The 24,602-nt window shown below is 40.2% G+C and overlaps 1 protein-coding gene across 2 annotated transcripts in view; it reads right to left on the reverse strand.

Moving 5' to 3' along the window:
• Positions 1 to 4,492: 4,492 nt before the first annotated feature.
• The window catches only part of GUCA1C (guanylate cyclase activator 1C), a 30,548-nt gene continuing 10,438 nt past the window's right edge, over positions 4,493 to 24,602 (reverse strand). Inside the window, exons 2-4 of one of the 2 annotated variants that reach the window (XM_044255034.1) lie at positions 18,575 to 18,724; positions 13,274 to 13,361; positions 4,493 to 4,662 (exon numbers count right to left, since the gene is read on the reverse strand). In XM_044255034.1, coding sequence (XP_044110969.1) covers positions 4,493 to 4,662; positions 13,274 to 13,361; positions 18,575 to 18,724 — 408 coding nt within the window. Of the gene's footprint in view, positions 4,663 to 13,224; positions 13,362 to 18,574; positions 18,725 to 24,602 lie in introns of both variants that reach the window. The other variant, XM_044255035.1, reaches the window with a different exon arrangement.

A 24,602-nucleotide genomic window follows, 5' to 3' on the forward strand; every position in this document is an offset into this window, starting at 1 on the left:
TTTTAAATGTCAGGACTTTTCTGTATTTCATTTTCATGTTTAAAGGTTATTCTAATATAAGTGGGGGGTGGTGGTGGAGGGTAGGCAGAGCAGCAGGCTGTCTCCAGCCATCATATTGTTTCTTCAATGTGCTAGTCCTTCCTTTAGGTTCTTTCACTTCCCCTTTTGGTCATATATTTAATTTTAAACAAACCACTTTTCTCATTTAGTTCCACATTACATTTGTGCCAACACCTTTTGGAAATAAAAAAAGGAAATATTTGCCCCACTTAAACCATTGTCCTGCCCCCACAGCCTACCCTTGTGATCTAAACCCTGTTCTGTATCAGCAGGTGTTTCTCTAGGTGAAATGTTCCATGTCCCTGCCAGAAAGAACCAAGGCTTAATTGAAGGAGCAGCTGGTCATCAGCTACTGACATAAGGAGAAAGAAGAGAAATCATATTAGAGCTTTTTCTTATCCTGGACCAGCTGCCACTCATCTCTTTTCCTCTTTTTTCTTCCTTTCTTTCTCAAGACTTGAGACCAAAGATGCAGGCCATCTTCCGGTGCATCTACAAATCCATAGAGAGATGTAATATGACTTTAATCTCTTGGGGGGGGTGTCACTTTTATAAGACTAAGATGATCAAATCTTTTAATACCTTATCTCTTTTTAAAATAGTGTCTTTCCTTCAGAACATCAAGCCATTGTAGGAACAGAGAGAAGAATGTGTTGGAGGATGCTGATTCTCATTAGATGGTTATAATGCTGGTTGGAACACTGCCTTTTGGTAAACGGAAGTGATAGTCTAGACATTAACCTAAGGTTGTTGAGGTTCTTCACACACTAGGCCCCACTTGTCATAAAATTCCTTACTTGAAATTTTACTGTAAAATCACTGGGGGGAAACGGAATTCTGTTTAAATTAAAAAATTAAGGGGTGTCTGGGTGGCTCAGTGGGTTAAAGTCTCTGCCTTCAGCTCAGGTCATGATTCCAGAGTCCTGGGATCGAGCCCCGCGTCGGGCTCTCTGCTCGACAGGGAGCCTGCTTCCTCCTCTCTCTCTGCTGCCTCTCTGCCTACTTGTGATCTGTCTGTCAAATAAATAAATAAACGAAAAACCCTGCCAAAAAAAAAAAGTCACTGGACAGTAGGTTCTACTTAAAGCTAGTCATCTGAAGGAAGAAGGGATTTATTTTAAAATCCCCAGTTCATTCAAGTAACATGACTTCATATGTAGATCAGGACTATTTCCTGGACCAGCTCATGGCACTAAGCTACAGAGGAAAGCCTGGAGAAGGAACATGATCTTGGGGAGATAGACCTTAAGAGATAGACCTTCAGAGACTTGAGGGAGGCACCTGGGTGGCTCAGTCGGTTAAGACTCCAACTCTTGATTTTGGCTTGGGTCATGATCTCAGGGTCATGAGATCAGCTTCACACTCAGGCAGAGTCTGCTCCAGATTCTCCCCTCTCCCTCTGCCCCTCCCACTTACTCTCTCTCTCTCTCATATAAATAAATAAATCTTAAAAGAGAGAGAGAGATGGAGATGAGGGAAAGGATGTAGTTCTGTTTTTTTGACCTCTTTTTTTTTTTTCTGTCTTACCTTACCATGAATTAATCTAAATTCTTTTGTACCTGAATTTCAGACTATTCCCCTTCTTAGGACTATCCTCAGCAAAACTATGGGGCAGATAACTATTTCATGAATTGTTTTCTTATCGCAAGCAGCTAGTATCTTCACATTCTCTGTACCCACTAACCTTTTTCCCTAAGAAGCTAACAAATTTGTACTATGTGGGCCTGTCTGCCCTGCTTACAGATGACGCTCTTCTTTGAAAAGGGAAGAGGGTACCACTCTTGCCTCTTCACCATAAGCCTTGGGGTCAACTTGGGAGGCATGAGCACCACACAAAGGGCATGGAACAGAGATTAGAAATCTAAGAGGCAGATCCAGGGAAAAACCAAACCAAATCTGGGTGCACTAGACAAATCAGTCATGATTCCAAAGGGGGTGATGGGTGGAGGAGGATCCAGGTAAGAGGCAACAGGGTGAAGCCAGAGGAGAACTACAAGGTTGAAAGCATAAAGTACAAGATGAGGCCTGTGGTAGAGCAGACCTTGGATGCTCTGACTATAGAAACTATGGGGGGAGGGTGTTTCCTAAGGTGTCTACTTGGTTCACACCAACTATCCCAAATGTGCTGATAGTGCAGCCTTGGTGGTATAGTGGTGAGCATAGCTGCTTTCCAAATGTGCTGAAAATTAAGCTATATACACTTGGCTCCAACTTTATCCTTCCATTTTTTGCTCTGTGATGCTAGACTGGTGTCCTTCTCAGTACCTTTCTCTTTTGCTGGCTGTTCCCTATAAAGCTCAATCTATAGGTGGTGCTAAAGGGACACTACCAGGCAGGGACTCTAAGAAAGTGGTATCACTTCTCTGAGTCTCAGGTGCCAGACATAAAGTGGGGATAACAGCCACACCACTGGGCCATTAGGATTAAACAAGCCCACTCAGCAGAGTTCCAGAGCAAATATCAGGGCATGCAAGGAAAGGAGGGGGTGGGTTACACACCTGAATGAGGACTGACCTTTCAGTCTGTCAAGGCACAGAATCAGTGAGGATCCAGTCAAGGAAACAGAAATCACACTGATTAACAGCATTAATATAAAGTATCAGTGAGGGCGCCTGGGTGGCTCAGTGGGTTAAGCCGCTGCCTTCGGCTCAGGTCATGATCTCAGGGTCCTGGGATCGAGGCCCGCATCGGGCTCTCTGCTCAGCAGGGAGCCTGCTTCCTCCTCTCTCTCTGCCTGCCTCTCTGCCTGCTTGTGATCTCTCTCTGCAAATAAATAAATAAAATCTTTTAAAAAAAAATAAAGTATCAGTGAGAAAGACACTGGAGGATTGAAAAAGCAAAGGGAGGACATTGAAGAAGCAACACAGAAATGGCTAGAAGAACAAAGGGGAAAGGTCGGAGTTATTAGGACGTAGAAGGTTGGAAGGGGATGCTGGGACCCAGTTTTCTGTGGAAAGGACATTAGGTGCCTCAGGGGAATGGGGGAGGGGGCTGATGAAATCCAAGGCCACTTCCAAGATGGGGCTGTTGCTTTGGTAAGACTGTCATGATGTTTTCCTTTTCCCTTTTACTGCTAGAAAGCTCAGAGTCCAATGGAGAGCCCACTGTCAGCAAATGAGTAGAACTTTGTGTCATTATGGCTGTGATGATTTTTCTTACTTACTCTACCAGCAATACTTTTTCTTCAACATACATTGTGCACTTCTTTGCAAATCTCCTCAAATTCTTTTCGAAAACCACAGAATATTTCCACATCCATCTAGACTCCCTTCCTCCGCATTTTCATCTGTACCTTCATCTATAACTTCTCTACCTCCATTTATACTTCATTTCTACCACCATGCCTGCCTCATCTGTATCTCTAATCCACATTTTTATCCACATCTGTAACCACGAGGGAGACAGGGCCATCCAAGTCTGTTTTTGTAGTTTCATTGTGTGTGGTTAGCCCAAATCTGAATATGAAAGCATAATTACAAAGGTCTTAATATAAAGAGAGCTCACATCTGCTCTTCAGCCTCCACTGTGTTCCCACAAGAAAGCCTTGCATTGACAGATGCATTAATGGGCCCATGATACAGAACCCAAAACTTAAAAGTTCTAACCCATCAAGAAATCTCATTCATCATTTCATTTTTTGGAAAGGATATAAAAAATGAAATGTCAGAGCTATAATGTCAGGACCATTTAAAATGTCAAGTGCTTGTTGTTGCATAGCCTGGCTGTCTGCTGTTCTGATCAAACCCCCAACTGGCATAATAATTACAGATGATGCATCCCATTTTCATGCACAACTGGACCCAGATTTATAACAAATCAGCAGAAACATTCTCATTGCCCAGCCTGAAATTTTCTCTTTTTAATACAAAGCTTAAGACCTTTCCTTTGGAGCAGAACATTATTACTGACTCAAGACAGGATTCAGGGTAAGAATAGGAGAAAAAGGGAAGAAAAAAGTTTCTCTGTAGACCGGAACTCGGTCACTTATAGTAGAGAGATATGACAGGAGCCACGAGGCAACAAATGTATTTGCTGAATGCATGTTTAAGAACAATGTTAAAGTATGGAGACACTGCCCAGATTATCCAGGTCTATTTCAAGATGCAGATTAATTTAGGCATGCAAGGAAATAAACACGTGAGCACTATTTTAAAGGATGGAGATAATCCTTCAGCTTAATCATCATGTTCTAATCTGTAGAGAAACCACTAATATAGATAGAAGAGCAACAATTATTTTGCCCAAGATCTTTATGGAAGTATCCATGGGACTTAAGTGATGTATTCACAAGCCGATACCAATTATAATAAAAACCTGAAATCAATAGCATGTACGTGGGAGAATTTCATCTCTTCTCAACCAAAAGTCTTGCATCCACTGAAAGTTGGGAAAGACATTCTCATGGCTCACAGCTGCTTCATTTCCACCTTCCCTAGATCAGCCTTCTCACGTGGCTTGAAGGAAGCCTCCCATCTGTGACTGACTGTTTCTCATTATAGATCACTTTCAGTACATTAGAAAAGTCAAAGCTCTTGGAAACAATATCCAGAAGATCTTGATCTTTTTCTGTGCCATTGATAAATTCTTCTAATGTCAATTCTCCTAGAAAATAATAAATGAACAATTAACAAGAGCCTTGTTCATACCAGTCACTTGTGTATACAGTATATTCCCTGGTACTTTTCTTGATATTCTTCTGACATCCTTTCACTTCAACCAGACTCTCAATTCTTTGAATATCCTTACATAAAAAGGTATTCACAAAATACTTACACAAAAAATCCTTACACAAAATGGCATTCAATGATAGGATTGCCAGTGAAAATATCGATGACAAATACAATCTAATTTTTTAAGGGGCAGGGGGAGGGGCAGATGGAGAAAGAGAGAGAGAATCTCAAGCAGGCTCCATGGCCAGTGCAGAGCCTGATGCGGGGCTCAGGCTCATGATCCTGAGATCATGACCTGAGCTAAAATCAAGAGTCCAAAGCTTAATCAACTGAACAACCCCGGATCCCCAACTATAATCTGTTTTTGAGTGGAGAACATTAGCAATGCACTTGTGTTCACATACACAGTCATGCCTCTACACAGTATCGATTATTTGACATTGAATCTTGAAGATATGAGCAAGTGATAGGAACATGAATATTGCTGATTTCTAAGATCAGGAGGAAATTACAATGCTTAAGGTTGTTTTCAAACTTCTTCTCTAAGGAAATAATTCCAGGAACTATCCAAAGCTGTGAGGAAGGTTAAACATTTTTTTTTAAGATTTTATTTATTTGAGACAGAGAGAGAGACACACACAGAGAGAGCATGTGCAAGGGGAAGGAGAAGAACAAGCAGACTCCACACTGAGCATGGAGCTCAACGTGGGGCTCAAGCTCAGGACCCTGAGATCATGACCTGAGCCAAACCGAGAGTCAGACGCTTAACCAACTGAGCCCCCCAGCTGCCCCTAAAAAAGTTAAACATTAATTCATTCCACATAAAATTAGTGGTAGGCTATCTTCTGATTTTTTTTTTTTTTTTTAAGTAGGCTTCACGCCCAGCATGGAGCCCAGTGTGGAGCTTGAACTTACAACCCTGAGATCAAGACCTGAGCTGTGATCAGGAGTTGGACACTCAACTATCTGAGCCACTCATGCCCCCCTCTCATTTTTGATTCATAATTTCATCAGTTTGACTTAAGCCGTGGACCCACCCTGGTGAGTCCCAGGCTATAAAACCATTGCCTTACACCCATGTACCATGGTTGCTATGTTTTGCCACAAGCCTCATCCCACAAGACAACTTTTCAACATTTTGGAAGGATGGGGGTTCTCTGCTGACTCATTTGTTTGTAATTATGAGCTTTATGGTACATGCTGGATAGCTAGTTTGTGTAAGCACCTCCAAATGCCCTTGTTAATCACTGTCTTGAAAATGTAGAGATCCTGTCCTCCCTCTATATTCCCATCAAGCAGAATGTGCTGTAGAATGCATCGTTTAGTGTTCAAGTGATCAGGAGCCTTGGGTTTGGCCAACCTGGAGTATCTCCCTTAAAAAAGTGTCCAGGTGGCCGACCTTGGTTTCCTTGGAAGCTCTCTCCATGCAAGTAGGGGAAGGGCCACTAATAGTTGCTAGATTAAATTACTAGGATATAAAAATTGATGCACAGAGATATCTGCAGCAGTTGTTCCAACCAGGAGGCAACTCCTGGATTCCCTATATGTAAGTTCTCCCAATAAACCTCTGTCTTGTCCCTCATCAGACTCCCTGCTCAATGGGGAGTCTGCTTCTCTCTCTCTCCTTCTCCCTCTGCCCTTCCCCTGCTCATGCTCACTTTCTCTCTTTCTCTCAAATAAATAATAAAATCTTTAAAAACAAAAACAAAAGCAAGCAAGCAAACAAATATACAAAAAACCCTATGTCCTGATTGCTGTCTCCAGGTCTTTTTTTTGGCCTCACTGGACCACCACCCGCCCTGGGCTTAGAGTCTGCTGGGATGTGGTTGCACAGGAATGTCTTCAAGTCAAGGGGTGTAGATGTAGTTCTGATCTCAGAGTGATTGTACCAAATAGGTTTTGTGGCTGTGTGGAAGGGCAGCCAAAGACAAACCAAGAACATTCAGTAACTAGAGAATGAACATCTGAGGCAAACAGTCAGCAGGACCTGAGATACTTTTTAGTGGATAAAATCAAATATCTAAAACATCACGATAGTGATTCAAATATAAATAAGCAGGTATCATCACATTCTCATAAAATACCTTCCTCTTGGTTTCAGTAGAAAAATTCTAAAACACGTTTTTTAAATGGAAATTGAATCTTTGTTCCTTATGTTTTCCTTATGCCAAAGATTTGTGCAAGACGCACAGGGTAAGCGTGAAGTCATCTATGTCTCACAGGGGATGTATAACCATGGAATGGAATGAACCAAAGTTAAAGAGAAAAAACAAAATGAGGAGTATTAAGTGTGGTGCTGGGGACAGCCATGGTGTGGCATGTTGGGTCACGGGAACCATAAATAACAGCAACAAAACAATCTTATCAATTTTTGCAAAGGGAAATCATAGCTGCTAAATTCCCCAACCAAAAGTTTTTCAAATTTCTAGGGGCTTCGCATAACCAAAAGAGAAGTGAGAGTGGAGACAGGGTAACTGAAGTGGGTTTTGATCACTCAGTTATAACACTTGTCCGCTGTCACCAGTGCTAGAGGAAGGAGCTGTGTCTGAGGGTGTGGAGGGTATAGTCACCATGTCAAGTAAAAAGCAACACAGGCTACTGGTATGGCAAAGAGAGAAAAGATGGAATTTCTTTTAAAAACATTTTTTTAAATTGAGATACAACACTGTTTCAGTTTAAGGTATACAATGTAATTATTTGATACATGCACATATTGCAAAATCCATCACTGCACAGAAGTTACACTTTACACTTTTTTTTTCTTGTGATGAGAACTTTTAAGTTCTACTCCCTTAGCAAATTAGAGGATGGAAGTCTTTGTTGTTGTTTTTCCTCTTTTCTCAAAACATGTGTGAACTCTGCATATTTATTTTTTTCCTGTTACCTAACCACTTCCCATAAAAATTTTTTTTTGAAATTAAGGCAACTTCTACCTATACCAACTGACAACATTTACTATTTCTGTTTAAAGTACTTACTTTGGAATTTTCCTCTTTTCCCTCTAGCACTTAGCATTCGTTCACTTACTCATCAAACACGTAGTAAGTCCCAGCTACAAGTGCCATTTCCTCCCATGCTACTGTTCTGGAATGTGACAGGTGCTCAGTAAACATGCTGACAAACTGCTTTCTTTTATCTGATGCTCTTAAACATTGCTTCCTAATCCCTTTAAATTTGCCTGCAGATTTATGCCCAAACAAATTAAAAGGGTGATATCTGAATCTGTCTAAAAAGTATTGCCTATGCAGGTCCAGAAGCTTCCTTCAAAAAAAAAAACCTACCAGCATAGAGCCAAAGCCAGTTAAGAGGTGACTGAGCTGGAGATCACAGAGCTCAGAAGGATCTTAAACAATTGTTTGAGTTTGTATTATTTTGCTGTATGTTTCAAGACATATTTCAGTATTTGTAAGGCATAATTCAAAAGGACACAATTTTATTTTTACATGTTGAAATATACATATACACGTCACTTATAGCTACATGATTTAGTGTTGTTTGTTGTGTTTGTGGATACATTCATTCGCTCCTCCTGGGGACCCTGAAGGTCAATGCTCTTCCATCGCCCACTACCGATTTCAGCAGCTTCATTGATGATATAGTGAATTGATGAAATATCACTGATGAAAATGTGAATTGATGAAATATGTGAATATCTTCTTTAGCCTCTTTTTGCAATCTGGTTATCTTGTTGATATTCCTGGGTCCTGTATTTCTTCCCATTAACCTCCTATATTATCTTTCATAACAAAACAAAAAAAGGCCTCCTACCCGCTCCCCTCAAAAGAAAAGCCAAGATTTCCTATACAAGCCCACATTATCATTTTTGCTCTAAAGAAGTCAACCTGGTTTTAAAAGAAACCAGCCTGTGTAAAGGACTTTTTGTCAATTCTTTCTAATGCTTTTAAATTAGAAGTTGGTGAACAGTGTAGTGGGGCTGGGAAATTAGCAGAAATGGGAACGGGGTGGGGGGGGAGCGGGGGGGAAGGTGTTTAGGGTGGCAGGGTCTCAGGAGATGAGAACGACCAGATTTTCAAGTGCCGGGGAACTAGTGAAGATTTTACAGGACACAGTTTCGTAGTCACTAGCAAGGTGGCGCTAGTGGCATTTAGCAGCATTCTATAGCCCAGTTTTTAAGTGCAGCAGTTTCTTCTCTTGTATGAGAAAACCCGATGCCCTCTTCTCCCTGATAGTTGTGCTTCCCAGCTTGAGTCGCTGTGACTTTTGTGGCTTTCTACAATCAATGTTCTGGCTGACGACAGTGGTTCTTCTGGGTAACTGCTCAATAAAATGTCTTCATGTCCTGTCCCTGTTTTCTTTTACCCAAGATATCCACCCAATAATTATCTCTTTCATTTCATCTTTGGCCTTGTTCTGTCTCTTTTCACTTTCACGGTTTAGTATTATGAGCCACTGACATCTCCGCTGCCCCTGTGCTGTTTGGCGCCAGGTTAAACTTCTGGACGCTTTCTGCACTTACACTGTGAACAGCAACTATAAATCTTCCTAAATCATGTCAAGAACGACTCCCAGGCAGTGGATGGTAGAACACGCTTGCTATTCTTCCTGCAGGGATGGCTGCAGAATTCCATGCTTAATCATTTATCCTGACTTGTCTTGCTGTCCTGCCTGTTTTTCATTCCTCAATAACATTGAATATTGAACTTCAATCTTCTGTCTCTGTCATTCTCTTCAAGTTTTCCTTCCTGATGCTTTTGTTCATGATATAAGAATAAAAAAAATTTCTTGTTGAATTATTACAATAATACATGCTCATGATACAAAACTTAAGCACTACAAAAAGGTGTAATGAAATGAAAGAATCCCCCCATCATCTCTTTCTGTCCCTGCAGTTTCACTTTCCAGGAGTAATTAACTCCTGCTAATCAATTGCACTTAAATTTTGTGAAGTGAGCATACACACATGTATGTTAATTTCCAAAGTAGTCTAGACAGATAACATTGCAGATGTTATCTTTCTTTTTACAGATAACATTGCATGTTGTGGAGGGCCTATACGGTTCAGTCAGCTAAGCTTCTGATTCTTGAATTCAGCTTGGGTCTTGATCTCAGGGTTCTAGAATGGAGCCCTGTTTTGGCTTTCCTACTCAGTGAGGAGTCTGCTTGTCCCTCTCTCCCTTTGCCCCTTCCCCCACTAGTGTGTGCATGTGCTCTCTTTCTCATTCTCTTGCTCTCTCTCTCTCCAATAAAGAAATAAATCTTTTTTTAAAAATTGCATGTTGTGCTTGTTTCTTTTTTATTTCTTCCTCCACTTTTCATGACATCTTCTTAAAATAGTTTGCATTTTAAAGATTTTATGTATTTATTTGACAGAGAGAAATCACAAGTAGATGGAGGGGCAGGCAGAGAGAGAGGGAAGCAGGCTCCCTGCTGAGCAGAGAGCCCGATGCGGGACTCGATCCCAGGACCCTGAGATCACGACCTGAGCCGAAGGCAGCGGCTTAACCCACTGAGCCACCCAGGCGCCCCTTCATGACATCTTCTTACCACTCATTCATCTAACAACTATTCAAAAAGCTACTAGTACATGTCAGGAAGTGTGAGCATGTAAGAAATACCAAAGGACATAAAACAGAAATAGCTCTTGCCCTCATGGAGTTTGTAGAATCGCATCTTTTTGTTTTCCTAACATTTATCCTATGCCTCTCTTTTGATTTGTCTTCCAACATGATTTGCTAACTACCATGATGATCACGTATAGAATACTTCACAGCTGTGGTGTATTTTTTTGTCCCAACAAATTTGATGTTGGTCATTCTGTTGTAAACAATTTGCAGTCAAATTGGGATATTTGTCTATGTTCCTAAAGTTGTATCCTGGTGTATTGTGATCTTCTTTATCTTTGGTTTCAACATTTACTGGATTATCAGATACCAATGTAATGCTTGCTTTTCAGTTTGAAAAATTAAAAAATACATTGGCACACAGTCAACACTATTCTGGTAAACTTGACTAACATTTCTATTTCTCCCAACACTGATGTTTTGATAACAATAATAATCAACAATTTAAAAAGCCTTATTCGAGGTATATACACTTAGATCTGTACAAAGATAAATAGACATTTTCCCCAGTGGTGCTTACTCTCATGTGTGAGTGAAACACTTTATTTTCCTATGTCAAATACTGGGAAAATCCTTTTATACTTCTGCAAATATCAACTTTCTATGTCTTCATTACTTTCTTTTCCTTGCCTTCTGGTGCTCCAGTCTGTCTTTGTCCAAATGTACAATTTCAGCATCCTTTTCTTGATATAGAGAATGATCCAGCTGTCTCTTGATGAGATGATACAACAACCTCCAATAATTTGCATATAAAAGCAAATTCTATCAGTTTCAGTTGTGTATATGCATTTGCCAAGAAACAGTGGTTCACTGTTGTTCCAAAATGCAACTAGTTTATTTGATATCTTCATTGTAAAGACAATGATATACATCTTTTTTCTTAAATACACATTTCCATCAGAGGAAATGACTTGCATGATTAGTTCTATAAGCCATTCCAGAAACCATAATATATTCTCTTTCTTTTGACATATTCTTTTCAGACCAAAGAGCCCGTTTCCTGGGCTGCAGGTATCCTTAGTTATTGTCCAAGAAAACATCTTCATTCTTCTAGATTTGCATCCTTTTGCAACCCTCTCTTTCTTTTTCTAGGCCCTTCCAATCACATTCTCCCATTTTACTGGCTCCTTACACTTTGTTTGTAAGGAAACTGTTTAGATAATAAATAGAGAGTCCTGCATCATTTTCTTGTTTTCTGGAACACATCATCTGTTCCTTCACACTAATAGAAATCAAGCCCTTTCTCAAAGAGAACACAATCCTCAAACTTCTCCAGGAGAGGTCACTTTTCCTTTCCTCCCACTTCCATCCCTAGATGCAGGATCCAGAGATATTTTCAAACATTCTTGACCTGCCCTTTTGACCTTTATTATATTACTAAATCTGAAACATTCACAATATCCCATCAATTTCCACAATACTTGTTCTTTGGTCAATGATTTCAGTCCCAGCCTGAAATGTTTTATCATTTCTACTCCAATCCCTGCCATACTCTAGCACCTCTAAGATTAAAAACTAAAACAGAAGAAAACCTACAATATTTGTCCTGTTTGGAGATTAGAATTTTCAGTTGCATATTTTAAATAAAATTGTCATTACCTCCTAAGATCTTCCACTCTCCATTTCTCTGGTCCTTGTCTACCTTCACTTAGTTTCCTTGTCAATTCTGGGTAGTCGGAATCTGTGTTTTGCTAGTGTTCACATGAACTGACTTATTTTACCCTCAATCTAGATAGACCCAAAGATAAGTGATTACAACCAAATGGCTCTGATCTTGGTCATTTAGAAAATGAGCGTGCTGACTTGAAATTAAAGTCAAGCAAACTAGGACTAGGTCCTAAGAGGGATATTAATGCTATTGATGTATTTCTAAAGTGTTATTCTGAGATTTATACTCTTGTCCAGTTGTTTGGCTCATTCATAGTGGCGGTTTCATGTGAACTCCCTCCCAGCCCCCTCACCATCCCATCCACAGTAGACGTGTGCAAACTGCCACACTCAACATGGGTGTCTACTGCCCTCTAGTGCTCATTAAAAGAAGTGACCTATGGCGGTCATGTTGGTTCTTTGGAAAAAGTTACCTTGGATTGATGGCAACCATGGCTGGAGTCCCAATACCTTATATCCATCCCTTTTCCCCACTTAAATCACTTACTAACTTCATATTTTCCACAATGTCAAACTTTCTGTTTTCAAGGAACATTTCTAGATAGGCTGCCTCAATCTCTAATCAATATGCTCCCCTATCAGTTTACTGAGATCAAAGTCTTTCAGTGTAAGCATTCCCCCTTCTCCTAGTATGTCTGCATCTTCCCTTTCACTCAGCTTCTGAACAAGAAGTGTATCTTCTCTGAGCTAAAGAGGAAGCCAGATTTGAGGGTAGCAATAGCAGATGGAAAAATGAGCAGAAAGAGTAGAAATGTAGAAAAGGTACGAAGAACAGAAATGAAGGCAAATACAACAACTCTTTCCAGAAGTGTGTATTCAAAGGGAAGGGGAAAATCTGATAGTAGAGGTAAATTACACAATTGAAGAAATGATTTTTACACTATGGAAAACTTGAGTTTATTGGCAAGTTGATGCGACACCTGTAGTAGAAAGTAATAATTACTAGAACATACCCCAAAGCGAACAAGAGAGTCCTTCAAATCATATTTTCCTACTTTTCTTTCCTTGTACCTCCCTTTACTTTGTTCATATATCCCAAAGTGTCAAGCATCACGAACTGAAAATGTGTGTGTGTGTGTGTGTGTGTGTGTGTATTTTTTCAATAAATATTTACTCAATTTACTTTTACTGACTGGAGAACATTGAATTGGCCAAATTATGAAGCCCAAGTGATATCAAAACTAAGATTTTCTTGAAAGGTTCATGCTTTTGCCTAATGGCATTCCCTCACCACCATCTACTACTTTGTAGATTTTTTTAAAAAAGTAAGCCCAAGGAGAGTAATTGCCTTACCATCATTGTTTATATCGATCTTATGAAAAACCAAGTCAGTAAATTCTTCAGGACTCAGAGTTTGCTGGCCGTTGAGGGCCTGAACAGCCTGCAAAGAGAAATTAAATCAGAAAGTTCAACTTTGCTGGAAGCAAATACATTTTCGTGACATTTCTACCCACAATGTGACAGAATTTGAGGATGTGTTCATGTCATTTTGGCTGTCCAACCTGTTCTAGTTGTTAAAAATAAATAAAAAGATTATATGTCAGTTCAGGGTAATAAGGCTTAGAAATTTAATTAACTGAATACAACCTGAATTTGATATTATAGAGCAGAAAAGGGATCCATTCAACATATTAGGTCACAAAAGATGCAAAAAGTCTACTGGAGAAAAAAATTGTAGCAACCACTGTCGTAAGAATTCTGGACCTAGAAAATAGACAATGCTCTCAACTTCAGACCAATTATCATTGATTTTATGGAGAAACACGAAAGGCTATTCTGTAAGCATCTAAGGCTTCCCCTCTAGCTTCTGACACTGGCACTTCTGGTCCTTTTTGCCCTTTTGTGGAATGATCGACTGGGAAGACAGATATATACGCCTTGGAAGGACACGGTATTTCTCTCACATCCTGCCAGCACCTTCATCATTACAGCTGTCAGGGGGTCCAGGGAAAATGACATTTCCAGCTTTCCTGGAGAGAAAATTTAACCATTCTCGACTTCTCCCCCATCTCCAGGTGATTAAATTAAGTGACCAATATTTGATGTAGAAATGCATAACGAAATGAAAGAGAGAGGGAGAGAGAATGAGTAGTCATCTGGGAATCCGAACAGAACTATCTTGATTGAACATGAAAGGATCTTTAGAAAAACCGCTGGCAACATATTTTAATTGAGGGAACAGTCTGCAACAGGACTATCTCTTCTCCTGCTTCTCGAGCATTACGGAAGCTGAATCCAGGATAAGCCAGAGCGAACAGTGGTAATGCACAACTCCTGGCCTTTGCAAGTCAAGGTCTCGCAGTCAAATATAGGGTGATACTTAGAATAATGGTTACATACATGTAGTACCCTATTGGACATTTTTAGTGTTTCTCAGTCTCTTGAAAGAGGTCTCAGAAGCTTAGAAAATTTGGCTAGGCATCTTCAGGTTTAGCCGGAAGGGATGCTAGACCATATGTATACGTCATAATAAAAGATTACGCAATTTCTAGGATTCGTCTGTCACCCATCTCTGGGCAATATAAGTGAGACTGAAGGATTGACTGGAAGGTTGAGAGACCTGAAGGGATTTTTTTCAGAGGGAACTGTCAGTGTTGCCTGTGTTTTCCCTCTTCTTACAGGAGAAACATGGTTGGGGGACAGGCAAGGATGCACGGCTTGTTTTCTTCTCTTCTCCCTCATTTAGCATATCTGTACTTTTTTTATTATAATTTTTTATTTTTTTCATTTCTTTTCAGTACACCAGAATTCATTGTTTATGCACCACACCCAATGCTCCATGTGCCCTCCATAATACCCACACCACCAGGCTCACCCAATTTCCCACCCCCCACCTCTTCAAAACCCTCAGATTGTTTTTCAGAGTCCATAGTCTCTCATGGTTCTCTCACTTTCTCCTGCATTTTGCTAAGCCCTTCTCTGAGAACTCTGAGTGGGAGCAGGAGGAGGTAAGAGAGAAGGGGGAGCAGGATACCTCTGACTTGGTAGGCACTGTCATTGCTACCAAGTGTCAGAGCTCTCCGGATGGCAGATGTTGGAAATCCCCTCCTTATCTGAGACCATGCCTCCCCTTCATTACTGAGACTCTCTCCTGCAATTCCCTAGACATGCGTCAGGCATTTTGATTCCAGCTGACCCCTCAAGGCTCCTTCTACAAGTCCTAGGTCTGAGTTTCTCAGTATCTGCACAATTGATATTCCAGACTAGACAATTCTTTCTTGCTCAGGATTGTCCTGTGCATTGGAGAAAGTTTAACATCCACCCTTGGTCTCTAAACAATAGAGAGCAGCTGCACCACGCCCTCCCCCACTCACTGCCCTGCTGACCACCAGAATGTCTCCCAACATTGCCATGTGTCCCCTGGGGGAGAAGGAGGGCAACCTCATTCATGGTTGGGAATCACTCTCTGGTTCTACCTCTAGCTCCCTCTTTTTTTTTTTTTTTTTTCCAATTTATTTATTTTCAGAAAAACAGTATTCATTATTTTTTCACCACACCCAGTGCTCCATGCAAGCTGTGCCCTCTATAATACCCACCACCTGGTACCCCAACCTCCCACCCCCCCGCCACTTCAAACCCCTCAGATTGTTTTTCAGAGTCCATAGTCTCTCATGGTTCATCTCCCCTTCCAATTTACCCAAAAGCACATACCCTCCCCAATGTCCATAACCCTACCCCCCTTCTCCCAACCCCCCTCCCCCCAGCAACCCACAGTTTGTTTCCTGAGATTAAGAGTCACTTATGGTTTGTCTCCCTCCCTATCCCATCTTGTTTCATGGATTCTTCTCCTACCCACTTAAGCCCCCATCTAGCTCCCTTTTCTTCTGAGGTGGCTTCATTTCTCCAAGGGGTTCAGCTGGACAAGATCCAAGACAGCTCTATATCAGCTTCCCCACCCCCCATATCTGATCCACGAAAAAGCCTCCGTCCCAACTAATTCTGGGCGTGCGACACTTCCTAAACCATATCCCTCGACTCTGTCATATGGATTTCTCAGATTCAAACAATGGAACACAGCGTCGCCCGAAACTCCATGGTCTCCTTAAATCCCCATGCTACTGACTTGAGTGGTCTTACTCAAGAAATCCTCTCTAATAATCCTGCTCAAAATTCTCCTGACCATTTTATGCCTTTGAAGTGAAACTACTTCCCTTGTAAATTTTGCCTATAATCTAGTACTTCTTTTGGATCCTTTTGGTGGTTGGGCTGTATTTTATTTTAACATCCTATTATTATGTATTGAAAGAACTTCTATGCAACATGGGGTTAAGGGGGTAGGAGAAGAATAAATGAAACAAGATGGGATTGGGAGGGAGACAAACCATAAGTGACTCTTAATCTCACAAAACAGACAGAGGGTTGCTGGGGGGAGGGGGGCTTGGGAGAGGGGGGTGGGGTTATGGACATTGGGGAGGGTATGTGCTATGGTGAGTGCTGTGAAGTGTGTAAACCTGGCGATTCACAGACCTGTACCCCTGGGATAAAAATATATTGTATATTTATAAAAAATAAAAATTAAAAAAATAAATAAATTAAATTAAATAAAAAAAAAATAAAATGTTAAATCGGAAAGAAAAAAAAAAGCTCTCTGTTTGACAATGTGCTTTTCCCCCCAGATAAAAAAACCTGAGCCATTAAAAAAAGAAAGAAAGAAAGAAAGAACTTCTACTAAACAGCATGGATTATTCCTGACCCTATTTTTTTTTTTTTTCCACTTGCCACCATAGAGAAAACATGTTTGTCAACCACTCATTTTTGGTAAGTACGTATTCCATTATGTTAATTTATTTAAAACTTTTCCTCTCTTAAGTCACTTATTTTTTAGTATTTTAAGTGACTCTGTGATGTAAGTCATAGAACTTTTATCTTTGATATTAATGATTGCTTTTCCTGACCAAAAATGTTGACTCTAAAATGAAGATAAACTTTTAGCCTCTTGATGCAGATTACCAAATTTCCAGGAATATTCCATCCATTTATACTTCCTCCACAGTGTGTAAGGGTACACTTCTTACAGTGCCCTTGCGAGAATTACATCTTATTCTTGTTAATCTTTATTAATTTCACTGGAAACAAATAGTATCAATTATTAATTTCTGCTCTGTGTTTTTATTGTTTCCTTATTTCTTTTTGTTCTCTTTCTAAACTTTCTAAATTTCTTTAAGAAAAAAAATTCAATTAGCTACTTAATATTTCTCTTTCCTTTTCTCACTAACATAAGTTATACATTTTAACTAATGAAAATCTGTGCAAAAATTTCCATAAGATTTAGACAAAATCATTTTTATCCTTTTGGTCTTCCTAATTCTTTTAAGAATTTGATGACCCTCTCCCTCCCTCCAGAAATGGATAACATATGCAGGAAAAAAAATCTGCCCTCAATTTCATGGCCTTCAAGGATTCCCAAAGACCACAGATCCACAGATCCCAGGATAAGAACGCTTGGTTTTTGTACTGCTTTGGAGGCATCCCCCAATATCTGTATGCTTTATTACATATTTTATATTTTTTTAAAAATAAATTCAAGAATATTTATTTAAGAGGACATTCTAAAATTTACATGAGGTTGGGTACTCTCTAGAGAATATTTTAGATTCCTAATTTTGTGTTGCAATATGTAATATATATACAGAATTTCTGAATTTTAATGTTTACAAAATTCAATTATGAAGTGCCTCTTAGTATTTTTTTGTGAATTACCTGTGAGAGATTAAAGTGGAAGCAATATTAGTATTAACACACTCTTGAATTCTTTGCATATGTTGGTGAACTCTACATTTGTTAAACAGTTTACATTTTAACAGCTTCGTCCATTTATTGAGGTGTTTAATGATAATGGTAGTTCTACCCATTTACTTTTCTTCGCATTTTGCTAAAATTATACTATGTATTATGTTTGTTACTCAGATCCTTCATCTGTAAACAGAAGAATTTGGACCAGATCATTTCTAAGACTTCTGATTCTAATTCTGACTCTATGTTACAAATTCACTATATCACATTCCTACTGTTTATTTTACTTCACAACCTTACTTAGGTACAATGTCCCAGTTAGCCATCTTTTACTCTAGGACCCTTTTCATCTCATACCGTGATAATAATTATTCCCACTTCCATGATGGAGGGGGACGAGATTCATAAAGGGACTCATTGATCTTTAGAGCTGGAAAGGACCTGAGATCCTTGAGCTACCTATTAAAAATACTTTAGTCCAGCCCCCAGAAAGATTAGTCCTCAGCTACCTTTGTTCTTAGTTCATGGCTCTTGTTATATAAATCACCTAGTATCTTAGCTGTTCCTCCCACAACTTTCTGCACGGATGCAGACAAAAGGTAAATTGCTTTAGAACATGATGTTTATTTCATTTTTCATCTCTGTACTCTGCTACATCTGTGAATTTGAACATCAACAAGAGAAAGCCGGTTTGCAAGTGCACACTCAGTAACCAACAGCACAGTGACATTTACATTGTTCCAGCGGTTGCAAATGTCTATCCCAAGAGTCACCAACCACATAGCTCTTGCCAGCTCCACAAGGAGGAAAATGACATTAACTATACAATGTCCTACAAAGTTGCTTCACTACTTCACTTACCATGAAGATGTTCAGTAGCTCCTTTTTGTCAATAGAACCATTTCCATCAGCATCATACAGCTTAAAATACCATTTTAATTTTTGCTCCATTTTTCCTCGTATAACTAGATTTATAGCAGCAATAAACTCTAAAAAGTCAATAAATCCATCCTATGAAAAGCAAGGTGGAAAGGGAAATCAATATCTAAGAAAAACAATTGTTTTTATTTGAGAAGTCATGGTTAGCACAAATTAATATAACTCACAAGATTAAAGCATAGAAAACTTCCAGCATTTTGTTAAACAAACAAACAAAAACATGGGTACAGTGTATAGAAACAAGCGACTTTAAATAGATAGGTAAGTTCCTTTTTTTTTAGACAAAATATCTACTCCTTATGCCCCCCAAAAAAGGGAAAAGTTCTGAAATCCTAGGAGAGAAGGCTGAATCCTCACCACCAGACATCCCACAGTGACCGTCTTCTCCTGAATATCTTCAGGTTTTGTCCTCCACTCAGGAAAAGACAAGGTACCAGTTTCTAGTAGAAAGGAATTACCAGGAGCTAAATTCTGTCCTCCTTTTTAGAGAGCCCCATTGATATTTTTGGAATGCTAAACCCCACAATTCCTTTTAAGTATGTCGTTTTCAGTATAAATCAAAATTTATGAGCCTCTTTTCTGTAAAGATTTTGCCATATTAGTCAATCTTAGAAAAGACTGTTTAAAGCTCTCAAGCTTTAGGCAGTTCCCCTCATCTTGTTTTACTTTCATTTGAAACAGAAATAGTTGTCGGAGGCAGGCCCCTGGCCAGGGCAGCCTCCGCCATTAAAAGATGGCGCCTGGCTAGTTGCCAGGTTAGGATTGCCTCGTGAGACTAAGCGGAACGCCCAAAGAGGAAGTAAACAGCATTGGTTGCTAGCGAAGTTGTTCCTTTAGGTGCACAGCCTGATTCGCTCCCTCCTGTACCCTGCTCGCTGATTGGTCATGTAAACGTATATAAGTGTGTAGACTTGCGGAAATAAAGAGAGAGAAGATACACCTGAACTGAGGCTTCTTGTCGTTCTTGCCGGTCGAGGGTGATAAATAGTAGGTATCATTCTTAAGACTCACACTGTACAAACCTTGCTCAACTATCTTAAGAAAGGTAACTGGCTCTAGGGAGCATGGGATCTACTCTCTGCTGTGTTCCCACGGGAGTTCAAATACCAAATGGTGGCATATTCAGCCCAAGAAATCACTCTGTCAGCTGCATTCCCCTTGGAACTTTGGAATGTAAAGTCCTATTTACAAAACAGGAGGTAACATAAAGTACCCCTTTCCCTTGGATGTAAAGGGCTTGAAACGTATTGGCCTGTAAAATGGCACGCTTTTGCTTTGAGCCTTAAGGTTTTGTGTCTAGTCTATAAGAAAAGCAAATGAAAAATCACCAGTAGTTCTGGTTGTGAAGCAAATCTTGCTTGCTGGTTAACAGCTTTTTGTGAGTCTGTTTGTGTGTGTGTGTGTTTTTGTTTGTTTTGTTTTGCTTGTTTTGTATTGTAGACTGCTACAATATCTTGGATTATGAAAGCCAATGTGCTAATCACTATAGTCTGGTCTTCAAAATGTATTGTTTTTAAAAATTTTCTACAATATATAATAAAAATACCATAAGAAAATATTTTAAAATTTTACTACATGTATTAGATTTTTACATTTTACAGCTTAGATATCTTTACCCCATCAATAATTTTAATACTTCTTATAAGCGATAAGACTTCTGCTAACAGTTTGGAGTCTGGTTGAATAGGTCTCCTATTCAATTTCCTGAAGGAAATTTGCTCAAGTCTACAAAACATAGCTGGTTTTACCTTTTATCCATCTGCCTTTCCTACTGCTGGTTACCACTTTACTGTGTGAATCACTAGCCTTGCTATGGCTGAGACAAGGGAGATATGTTACCACAGAGTTGAAATGTATTGAAGATGACATCAAGATATCTTCTGATTTGGTGGGACATGACCATTATTTTTCAGTGATGAGACCAGCAGGTGCAGAGAACAGAACTTGAATGGACAATGGGGACATTGGCTCTCAGGTCTTCCTCTTGTGTCTTAGGGCACGCAATCAATACAATCATTTCCTGGGCAGTTTTTATGCCTGTTTGCCCAAAGCTTACAGAAGCATCCTCCCTGAGAAGTCTTAGCTGGCTTGTTATAAAGTTTCCATAAAAACCTTCTATTTTGTGATGGTTTGTTTCTCTTTTCGAGTCCTGCTTCAGTGATCACAGTTTTCGGTGTCACCTATTTAATGAATGGCAACAGGCTAGACTGAACCTTGTTGACATTAGAACATTTGGTATTTTATGATTAGGCACAGTGGGCAGGTGGCCCTAACTCCTTCCAAACCAGGTTCTGGAAGCTCTGAGCAAACTGTATCAGAAGAGGAACATAAATATTTTCATTGTATGGCTTTAAAATGGACAACCCAGTTAATCTACAACCAAAGTTGATGGTGGGTAAGACAGGAAGTCTTTTTTCCTTAGACAACTGCAGCCTTTGGCAAAATCTCCTGCAAGCAAAACATTTTCTGCTTTCATTTCAGCATTCCATTATGTAATTAGACAAATTCTGAACAATCCACAGCCAATTCTTCTTTCCAGTTATCTTTCTGGTAAGATTTTGTGGAAATTTGCATCAGTGAGACAATTCTGGTGAATGTGATTTAATGGCTTGTGTTAGTGTTGGAGAGAGTTTTAGGTAATGCTTACTCTGTAAATCAGAAGATAAAGTAACCACTGCCTTCAGTTAACCTATAGTTTTCAAGCTCAGGGTAGGGAGGTAGATAAGAATCACAGAGAAGGGGTGCCTAGGTGGCTCAGTGGGTTAAGCCTCTGCCTTTGGCTCAGGTCATGGGATCGAGCCCCACATCGGGCTCTCTGCTCAGCAGGGGGGCCTGCTTCCCCCTCTCTCTCTGCCTGCTTCTCTGCCTACTTGTGATTTCTTTCAAATAAATAAATAAACTCTTTAAAAAAAAAAATCACAGAGAAGGTGAGATGTTCCTGCAAATGTGACTAGGAAGAATGCAACAGAGAATGTCCAAAGACTTTTCTTTAAGGCTATCCAAGGAAAACCCTCTTAAGTTTATATTTCTGTATTTGAGCCTCCAGACTCCTTGTGGCACAGAGAACTTCCTGAAGATGTCTGATACCAAATGGCCTTGTGCCAGCATAGGGTTCCCTAACCCCTTGGCTGGATACAAACAGGTCCATTGGATGACCAACCTCAAAATACCATAGGCCCTAGCTGACCAATGGGTTACTTATACCAGGACACAGCTATAAAAAAGGAAGATTCCATTTCTTCCCATAGTTCCTCACCTTCCCCCTTTAACTACAGCCCCTGTCACTGCCACATGGCAGACAGTCTCTCCCTTGCCGTCCTGTCCCCTGCTCCTTGGCAGTGTATTCAATAGACTTCCACCTCCTTAAAAAATAGCTGTCTTTGCCATTATGATTATTATGATTATTATTTTTTACTATTATTTGCAAAATGAAGGACTCTTTCTAAAACTGAAATTCTACCATTTGAATCTGTGAAATGAAGTCAAGTTCCCCTAAGGACATGACCCAGATTATAAATTTGTGGCTCCATCCCTGGGACTAAACTCCAAAGCCGATGTCTCTGGAATATATTGAGATGACATTTCAGGATCTGTTTCTCCATTTCTCTCAGGCATATAGAGAGTGCTGGCAGGACCACATTGGCATATCAGATGTTATCTTCAGTGACAGTGACATCTTACCTGGCATTTTACCAAGTGGGGAGAATGGTGGGGTTAGTCAAGGCTGCAATGCAGGTGTGAGGTCCTGAAGAGGGGGGAAGTGCTGAGCCAAAGCAAGGACCCATTGCCCAGCAAAGGGACACTACAGAGTCCTAGCCAAGCACCCTGAGTGGTATATACCAATAAGTGTCCTGGGGTCTTGTGACACCAAGACCATAGAAACAGGATTGTTACTACAACAACTAGGGATCAGACCGTATATGTTCTAGTGTACCCTCTCATTCAGGAAAACAAATAATCCAAATCCAACAAAAATCCTCTGAACTATCCCCCAGATTAAAACTCTCCCTTCTCACAGCGTTAACGTTCTGCCACTTTTCATAGAATCACTATCTGTGAAAAATTCATGAATTGTCACAGACCCTAACCTGAAGACATTTCGATGTTTTCATTCTTTTACATGTGACACTTTCCAATGGCATTTTACCAGCTGTGGTAAGTCAGCAGCAACATAGGAATTGAAATGTCTGCCTGGAAATGGTTGCTCAGATGGTAACTCAGAGAATTAGTAGAAGTACGTTATATGACTGATCAATAATCGTCAGTGATATTTAATTTGCTTTTTAGGAGCTACCAAAAAATAGGTAATATAAGGACATCTCAATTTTGTCAAACACATAGGAGTACTTTTTAAAATACCTTTGTGAATTTTTGAAATCTATAAAAGTTATGTTCAGCATTTATGACCTAGCCCCATTTTCATAGATAGACACTTAACATTAATAGCAAACATAGTCTCCATCAGCCATGGAATTGCTGGAATGCCCTGAAAAGAGACTCGGCTCTTTAAGATGAGAAATATACTGCTGGCTTGGTAGGTCGGTTCTATAATGTGATCTTTATGCAGATCAAACACAGTTGTTCTTGACCATGACTATACAAAATTCAAGAGTCCTGGGACAAAGCGTTTCTCACAGTACGTGTCAAACGAGCTCACAATTCTGAATAGGTTTCTTGGATATCAATCAAGAAGCCCTGAGCATCTGCCCCCAGTACGTCTCCAGCTCAGTATTGTCTGGACCAGTGTGAATCAGAAGCCAGTCTCGGGTGCTCTGGGGGAGGGCAACACAATTGTCTGAGTTTGATCACTTCTGAATGGGCTACCTACGGAAGACCCACCAGCGATCACAGCAATGGCAGCCTTTTGCAAGGAACATCCTTAGGTAGCCAATGTGTCTCCCTAAGTAATATCACAGACAAAATAAAATCCAGGCTTGCCCTAATTCAGACAGTTTGCTGTCTCCTAAGAGTATTATTTCCTGTGGAAGAGCCTGGGTTCTTGTCTATACCGGATGGAAGAGGTAAACAGAGATGAACAGACGGTGGGAAGTACATAGCTGTATTATATGCTTCAAGGCTGTGTGTGTCTCCACTACGATTTGGACCCATTTTAAAATGTACACCCCCAAAAAATAAAAAATAAAAAAAAATGTACCCCAATGCTACAAAGCTTTTCAGTAGCAGAAATGGGCATAGGGCCCAGCTTTCTAGCTCTTCCACGGTGGTCTTTCTGGCTTAACTGTGGCGCTCCTGTCTGGACACACAGTCAAACCACCTGGAAGTTCACAACAAAAAAAAACATTGTTTGGATTCAGTGGGGCTAAGGTGGAGACCTAGCCGGGGGTCATTTTAATCATACCCCAAGGTGCTTCTCATATGGAGCCAGATTTGAGAACAATTCCAACAGGTTTTGTTCAAATACATGAGTGGCAACAGCTTAAGTTGAAATGTACGTCAGCAGGTACAGCGGACGGCTTTAGCAGGTGAAATTCTGTGAGAAGCTCCACCAGCATGTTGATAATTGATGTTACATGCGAAAATGCTTCGTAAATTACAAAGTGCTCACCAAATATGAGGTGTTTTATTATCACCAACACATGCTTCCTGAGAGCTTCCCACTCAGTCCTTCTGAAGCACTAAGCTCGGTCTTTCCCCTTAAGAGATGGCAGCCTTGTTCGTGGTCCCTAGGAGACGGTCATTTGTTTGCAGTAAACTTGTCTTACTGGGGAGCAGCAGGAATTGCGGTCGCCCCGCAGGCCCGACAACCTGATACAGTGTTAGAAGCTGGGGGTTAATGAACAACAGCAATTACGACAAAAGTGAAAAGCCAGGTTGCCTGCTCCAATTTTCAAGGGTTCTCACACAGAGAGGCTAAGGAGCCAACTAACCAGAGGTCACCTGGGCATTTCAAGCAGAGCTAGCACTTCCGTGTAACTGTTCTGGGTTGAAA

This window comes from Neovison vison, chromosome 6 (assembly GCF_020171115.1).
Source record: "Neovison vison isolate M4711 chromosome 6, ASM_NN_V1, whole genome shotgun sequence".
Classification (NCBI taxonomy): Eukaryota; Metazoa; Chordata; class Mammalia; order Carnivora; family Mustelidae; genus Neogale; species Neogale vison.